The following is an 8,458-nucleotide window of genomic DNA, read 5'->3' on the forward strand; positions in this document are numbered from 1 at the left end:
ACTAGAATTGAAGTCGCACTGAGACGGTGAGAGATTGAATTGAAGGAGAAATGGTTTTTTTTTTCGTTTATATTCAACTAGGGGTCACACGTGATCTCGCACTTGGGTTCATTGTCAAATTTTTATTTTGGTAATAAATGATCAAATATTTGCATGTTTTTGATTGTAAATGTTGTTTAGACCAAGTTAAGTTGAATGTTGTATATTCTACACTCGAGAGAAATAGAACAATGAGTAGGAATAAAAATAGTGATACACGTGTTTGAGCTCGTATCAAAAAGCATACTTCAACTTCAGAAATCTGAACACAAGTGAGAGAAACAATCCCCTAAACTATGAGTCGCTGGTTTTTCTCAATCACAAAACTACAAGATATATTGTGATAATCTTGTAGTAATCGTCCCCTAAATTAATTTCATACATTTATGATAGAATCAGTTCAGTTGAGAATCCTTCACCATAAATTTTTTAGCATAAGACTAAAGAATCACAACCAATATTCAGTATCTCAAGCACTAATTAGATTGATCCGTGTTGATTTATTTATTATTTTTATTTTTTGCAAAGCATAACCTAAAAGGCTTATTATTTGCAATGGATCCAATGTTTTCAAATGGATAAAACATGTATTTATATGTATTGAACCTGAGAACCTTCCCCTAAAGTTTTGTTGTTGTCAATTCTGAACTTTTCCTTTCATATTGCATCGTCATCTAAATCTTTCTCTTTGTAAATAAATCAAAACACTCAATGATAATTTAAAAATGTTTTTACACTACACATGGGATGAAAGGGAGTTTCATTATTCACGTAAATGTGCTACAAAAATATGGAATCTATATATTTGTCTGGACCAGATTTGCAGTCTTGCACATGCCAATCCATAATTTACTTTATTTTGTTTTATCCGGGGAGGTTAATTTCAATTAGATTCCGACATTTGGATTGCCTGAACCTGTGGCAGCAACTCCCATCCCACCAACACCATCTAATGAAGCTGCCACTGACTCATGGTTTGCTGATTCTTGAACATCTTTGACATCCAGCTCATGTACGAGTTCATCGATTTTCCGAAATTGATACGGCCATCTTGCATTATAAAGAAATTGGCGAAGATCAAACCTATTATCCTCTGGTGAATAACTCTGCAAGTTGAGTGAAAGATTGTGCATTTTCATCAGTCAACAAAAAAAAAAACAGAGAGAGCACCGGCCAAAATCTTTAGGAGCGTGAATAGCTACCTAGCAAAATTCAACCCTGACTTTAAATCATAATAACTACATACCTCGGCATGATAGGAAGGTGTCAAGGTGGTCATTTTGTGCCGATTTATCGAATAATACTTGAAGAAGTGTTTTACTTTTTCAGCCACTTGTGATGGAGTCAATTTTGCACCCCATCTGTAACATAGATTCTGAGATGGCAAATTGAAAAGAAAAAAAAAAAGGTTAGGACTGAACTTAAAATAGACAGCCTTAAATTATAAGCTTTAGACTGCTAACTAGTAGATGCAAAAATCTTCTACCAAGTAGAGCTCTCCGTATCGATTGAAAACATGGCAGTTCTAAAATCAATATAATGTGACTTAGGATAGATGGTAAGGAGTTTCTTCTAGTGATACTTAGCTTAAAAAATGTGAATTCTTTTGTTATTTCATTAGCTCTCGTCCTAAAGAAAAAAAATGCCTTTTAACCATTTTTTAGATAAATAGCCTTTTGCAATAAAAGCTCACACAAGGAACTCCTCTTTTATTTTCAAAAAAGCAGGTAAAGTTTTATAACTGGATGTTTGATATGTCCATCTGTTCAATATATAGACAAGATCTGGTATTGTGTTTTTACAGACAGTTGTGGGTGCGAGATTACAAACACATCCCTAAGTGTCTCTTTTGCTAGTAATATTATGGACCAAATTGATTAACGTAAGACATATTCGAGGACCAAAATGATTAACAAAAGACACATTTAGGTATGCCTTTGTAATGTTGATACGTCCAAAGACTGCTGTGACAGTGACCAACAAATTTAAAGAGCAAAATGACAGTTTACTCTAGTTTCTTGCCAACAGAAAAAATGAGTCAATAAGTTACTGATATTGAACTTATTTTGGCCTTGCAGGACCAGCGAACAACAAAACCAATTTCATCGACCTGTCAAATGACATGCAGGTAAGTTAGTTATAGGCTTATAGCCTATGGGGTTTATCTTTCTCGGCTTTGCATCATTCTTCATTGTATCTGGCCTAACAAAGATTGATATTATGAGATGGTCATGCATAAGATTACCACATGTTTTCACTGTTCCTTCAACCATTTTAATATGAAAAATACAAAAACGAAAAAAACAAGGGAAAGGTTAAAGAAGTCAATAGATAGGATGGAGAAACATGGGATATACCTGGAACATGGAAACTGGACCACAACGGAAAATTTTGCGTAGTCTTCCATAAACAGATAGTTCCTCGTAAGTCATTCCCATATCAACTTCATCAAGCTGCTCAATTAAGAACGAGTGAGGTATTCGATTATAATTTTAAAAATTGATCAAAAATATATTACTAATGGATAAAAAAAATAAAAAAAAATACCCAGGAGAACAAGGCCACTGAAAAGTCAAATACACAATAACCAAAAACTAATAGATACTGTGGAGAACAAATGAGCAAACTGGTTCCAAGACTTCACCCAAAACCATCACCCTTATAACAGATTGCCAGAAAATGTCTGGATAGATAGAAAGTCAAGACATTTTAAAAGGTTACTGTGAGCTGATAATTAAGCTCTTGCTGCTGTTGAATTGTCTCTTGTCTTGCATCTAACATTGTAGCATAGACAAAAATAACATCCCAAATACAGTATGCCAACACATATGCAAATGAAAGGATTTATTGAGATGTTTCAAGACCGGTGAGTACTGAAAAGTGTAACAGAACATAACACTACCTGACTGTAGTTAGAACGTATAGGCTCCAGTTCAGCTGTGGGTGGAGCTGCTTCAATATCTGCCAAAGATGAGTAACCAAGATGGATGGCTGCCCATCGCAGGAATGACCGAAGATCTTGCTTACTTATACTGCCAATGGGATTTATATCCGCTGAGCTGCAATCATACTGTAAGAAGATGAACTTTGATAACTAGAGTGTAATAGACCAAAATAATGAGAAACTAAAGAAAATGAATGAGAAACTAAGTGGCCATTTGAAGACAAAAAATTTATGTTACTATTTTATGTTTGACTAATAATTACAAAAATGTCATCTTATTTTTTATTTGTTTCTTGTTTCCATAGATTCAGCCAAAAAACAAAGTGAAAATAAAGCGACATGTTTTCAACTTATAGGTACCCTATTAGTTCAACTATATAGGTCCCCTATAAAAACGTGTAATCTAACGATGTATTGAGATACCTTCGTCAAGTAGCCACGCAACCCTTCATCCACGTTGGAGCTCCCCAAGACAAGATAAAACCCAGGTTTGTTGTGAACCCAAGGCAAGAGTGATGCTAACATGAAAGCTAGCACCATTCTGATTCGAGCTTGAATGTTTTGCAAGCTTAAATTCTCAACATTAGATCCACCATCTACCTGTATAAACAAAATCATACAAAAAATATCATTTGAGGCTACAAGATGACAAAAAATATCATTAGAAGTATAACATGCACTTAATCTTAGTCCGGCATTGATATGAATCTGGATTACGGAAACAGTTTATAGATGAAAACAGAGCAATAATGGAAAATAAAGAGTATTATTTCATAAACACAGAAAAATACTATAGGATAAGTCATGTGATATTCCCATCATGCCCTTCAGTATTTCTTTTAACATCAAATATCCACAGACTTTTTGGTTTGGGCAACTGATGTGCTAACTGTCCCGCTGAGCCCTCTTTCTCATTCGGTGTCCCATCAGAGGTCCTGAGGTGGAGTTCTATGTTGACTTGTTTTAAAATCAAAATACCATTTTTCATTAATATCAACATACTCCGGTGGAAAAATCAAGTGTGACAAGCAACCACATCATAGACTACACAGTTCTGGAATTGTATTTATGATTGAAATAATGCACTAGTCCATAATTCAGTCACCTTGAAGCGTGGTCGCTTTCCTGTAAGTGTTTGGAACAAAGACAAAAGAGCAGATATGACTCCATCAATGCTAACATCAAGGTGCCATGAACCAATTTCCTCTGCCAGTACCTTGGCTCGCGACTTTGTCATTTCCGAACTGCAACGTGAATACTGTTAGTGCACCATAACATCTAACGAGGTTTTTTTTTCCAGTTGATTTCAAATAACATATTGGAATGTGTTATTCTTTTTGAACTTAAACTGATTGACATAATAAAAGGATTTCTTCAGGTATTACACTGTACAGTAGAATAGAATTACAATTCTAATTGTTTAAAGTTATGAAAAGCACCTTATCAAGTCTCAACCCCATTAAAACACATTGGATTGAAAAAATATTAACGGTCATATATCTGCAATATCATTGATGAAGTATTGAAGGAATATAGCCGATATAGAAACTTAGATAGACACAGCCAATGATTGTAAAACACTAGAACATGAAAATTATCACTTACCTGTTTTCAGATCCCATAAACACAGTATAAAATATTCTTTTGGCAAATTCTGTGCTGTCTGTAGGATACTGTCCATCTTTATAGTTTCCGATCCGTATTGCATCAGCTTTAACTTGTTCATCCCCATTTGCAATTTCTGAAGGAAAATATGAATCAGTAGTTAATGATATCCAAACTACAAGGTTCGGATTTGTAAGGTCAAATAATGTTGTTTATTTCACCTCTGCCACGTCCAAAAATTGTAAATGAAAGAGAAAAGGAGAGGTAAATAGTCTGTATCATTTTAACTATAGACCATGATTACACAACTCAGTTTTTCTGTAAGAAGTAAAGCCTGGTGAACTACTAAAAGGACACTATACTCTATATTCAAGCAATTTTGCAAGACTTTTGAGAAAGGAAATATAAACATTCAGGTCTGCTTCTCCAATTAATTCAGCTGTCGGTCAATTATATGTGTGACCTCTTAACTAATCTTCTTTGAGATCTTTATAGTGGTCACGTGAATATTTGTTTATTACTAAATAAGCAATCCTATAATAGTATACAAAATAATGTAGCTTTAAAATACTGTCGCAAGTCGATAAGATATAGAAACTTTGAAGGTAATTCACATTCCACAATCTAATCTAACTGCAGTTATCATTGCATTTGAACTTACCTTTCACAACCATCTGGCACATGCATCCAACAATCGCAGCAACAGAGGAACTGTCTGCTCCACCAGAAAGAGGGAGCAGAAAACCAGATGCTCCACTTCTTCGTAAATAGTCCCATAACCAGCAACCAGGTCCAAATGCTATTTCCTCCTCGGGAGAGTGATATTTTATCTATAAATTTATAATCATGTTTCAACTTAGCAACTTGGAGGCCTGATTAATTTCAGCAGTAACATTATTAAATCAATAAAGTGCTTGTGTGGATTTGATCAAACGTGTGACAAAAAGTCACGGCAACGTGAAAGCTCCAAATAGCAGCTTCTTAATTTTCACAATTTCACTGCTTTGGATGCGGTATTTCAACGTGATGTGATTTTTAACTCAAATCCAAACAAGCACATATAAAGATTAAAAATTTAGCATGAAAAATAAAACCTTGGAGCCAAATACTCTTTTAAGGGAAAACGGTATTCATGGCGACATCATAGGTGCACCTTTAAAGCTCATAATGTTTAGCTAACTGAAAATTGCAACTCAAAATGACAATAAACACTAACCTTAAGAGGAACAGAAAGGCGTATTTTAAGGTCAAAAGGAAGACAAAGACTATATGGTACATCTACTGAAGGAACCTTGACTTTACAACTTGCTTGCTCTTGGAAGCTACTTAAAGATCCTCTAAGGCTTGCAACCTACCAGTAAAGGAACCAATCTGATGTAAATCCTTTAATGTTTATGGTCAAAATGACTTTGCATTGCAAGCATTTAAATATGGAAACTAATGCATACCACGTCAAGATCTATCTGAGCAACCACAACCTCAACATCATTTAAAGAAAATTGGGAACCCTGAGCAACAACATCGCCATTAACCACAACACTGGAACATCCATCTGTTACAAATGAAATGAAAAACAAGATAAATTTTAGACAAATGAAAAAATCCTACATAATTGACATTTAAACAATCTAAATGGAAAATAAATATCCTTATACGGATTTCCTCAATGTTGAACTTACGTCGCCCTCCCAAACACACAATGGATATTAAATGTGAAAAAAGACGAACGGAATTCTGTTAAGGGAAATATTTTCCTACCATAGTAAAGGCGACCACCATCACAGCCTTGGTGATTACTGTACATATAGACACCTCCACGAGTATGAGTAGCACCTATAAAAGCACGAAGACGAACATCAAGCTTTCTAAGTTGATGGTGACTTCCGCTTGCATTCATAAACACTTCAACCCCATTTAATGCAAGCTCAGCATGAGGGGGAGATGGAGTAAAAAGTTCTTCACAAACTTCCACTGCAATAGCTCTAAGAATGGGAAAATGCTTTATGTTAAGCACATAATAATAAACATCTGAGTATAAGTTGGAAAGCCCCAAAAACATAAATGAAACACATACACACACAATAGTTTGAACACACTACTTAGGTAGGTGTACGAAAGAATATGTAGATATGTCAATCACAAGATTGCCGCATGGATGCGATGCTGATGCATATAACTTTAGAATGCATGAGCGTAACAGGTATCAATGACCAACAAATTATTCAACTCAGCCGAGTAAACACATCAACGACACCGTCAAACAATGATAATAGAAAAAGAGGGCCAGGGAAAGTAAGGATGTAACATTAGCATTTGATGGAGAACAGAAAGGTACAGGACAGCGTATTTTGTTTTGTTATCTCTGGTTTCACCTACAATCAGTGTACCATTACCTTTTACTATGTCATGGCATGTTCTACTTTCAACATGCACAAAACATATAACTATTGTGTCACATTTTAATCTAGGGAAATGATAACATGTACCCTTATGACACTTGTTAGTGTACTAAAATAGAAATTTTGTATTGGAAATTGTGCATTCTATTTCTCAAAAAGTTAAAAATTGTTTTTTTTTTTTTTTCAAGACATCTACTGTTTGTAGATTCCTTAACATGTGCTCTTAAACTAAAAAAGTTAGTGCAGCTCTTTAACATATGCATCAACCCAAACACTACATATCACCAACATTTCCGTTGAAGGTAAATTTGAGTATCTGACACCAAATGACATTGACACTTGTAATTACATACAATCATTATTAATTTTTCAAATCATTACTGGTGTCTACATGTCAGTGTTGTGTGCATCATACCAAACACTCTAATGAGTGAAACAAAAATAAAGTGTGAATTTGGCACTTACGTGTCTTGAAACTTAACAAAAGCATAACCAAAAGGAACAGATTTTTGTCCCAATGCCTCAGAAACATTAAGAGGAAGTTGAAAATCATCAAGTTGGTCCCTTTGTTTCCAAGCAGTAAACCATCGAAGTTCTCTATAATTACCATCATTTGCAAGCCACATCTTGGGTCGTATCATAATAATCTTTCGATTGAAACACAAAACCTGACAATTGTATCTCTCAGAACCTTTGATAATAGGCATTCCAATACTACACACTATGTTATCAGTCCAATCACCAACCAATATATCTTTCAAACATTCCCATCTGCAGCAAAAAGAAAAAAAAAAAAAAAAAGAATTTCAGTAACAAAAACAAAATAGAAAAACACTTGTGAAACAAGAAAAGAAAAGGAGAGAGAACTATTACGAATGGTTAATGGTGTCGAGTTCTAAGAAGTGGTCTTCACAGCCATAACCGGGGATTTCAAGTTCGGGTCCAAGGCGGATGACGGCGCCGGCTTGTTTGGATTTGGAGATGGAGTCTTTGATTTGGAGAAGATTGGAATCGAATTCCATAGCCCATTGGTTCAGATTGCAAGTAGCTACCTTCAAGAGCCTCATCGTTGATTATTATTATGAATGTGAATTTGTCTATGTTGTTTGTTGAAGTGAAAATTGCGAGCGGGTCGTTTATATATTATTATTCAACGGTATAGTATATGCTATGCTTTGATTCTACGAAGTTACTCAATTTAGGTCCCCGAATCCTTGGACGGGTGATGTTGTTGTTAGTGAGTCGGTATTGGACTTCACTCCCAACCCGGCCGGATCAGTGGTTAGTTATTACAAGACCTGAAAACCGCTTCATCACTGAACCGGAAAATAAACCGGTATAAAATTGGACAAAACCGGAAATACAACTCAATCGTGTTTTTTTTAATTGGACTGAAGCTTTCGATTAACTTATCTTAGGGGGATGTATTGGATTAGGATTTTAAAAGACTATTTTAATAAAAAAAAAGTCT

At 35.0% G+C, this 8,458-nt stretch overlaps 1 protein-coding gene across 1 annotated transcript; it reads right to left on the bottom strand.

The window, feature by feature from the left end:
- Window positions 1-706: 706 nt before the first annotated feature.
- Window positions 707-8,212, bottom strand: LOC25502236 (glutamine-dependent NAD(+) synthetase). Its single transcript, XM_013591799.3, has 13 exons — window positions 7,861-8,212; window positions 7,453-7,758; window positions 6,347-6,570; window positions 6,037-6,140; window positions 5,805-5,939; window positions 5,250-5,418; window positions 4,589-4,724; window positions 4,089-4,227; window positions 3,407-3,583; window positions 2,942-3,109; window positions 2,397-2,492; window positions 1,286-1,414; window positions 707-1,145 (listed from the first exon to the last, which is right to left on the bottom strand). The coding sequence occupies exons 1-13, from the start codon at window positions 8,052-8,054 to the stop codon at window positions 927-929; spliced, it is 2,196 nt and encodes a 731-aa protein (XP_013447253.1). The 5' UTR covers window positions 8,055-8,212; the 3' UTR covers window positions 707-926.
- Between the last annotated feature and the right edge of the window lie 246 nt (window positions 8,213-8,458).

This window comes from Medicago truncatula, chromosome 8, assembly GCF_003473485.1.
Source record: "Medicago truncatula cultivar Jemalong A17 chromosome 8, MtrunA17r5.0-ANR, whole genome shotgun sequence".
In the NCBI taxonomy this organism is placed as follows: domain Eukaryota; kingdom Viridiplantae; phylum Streptophyta; class Magnoliopsida; order Fabales; family Fabaceae; genus Medicago; species Medicago truncatula.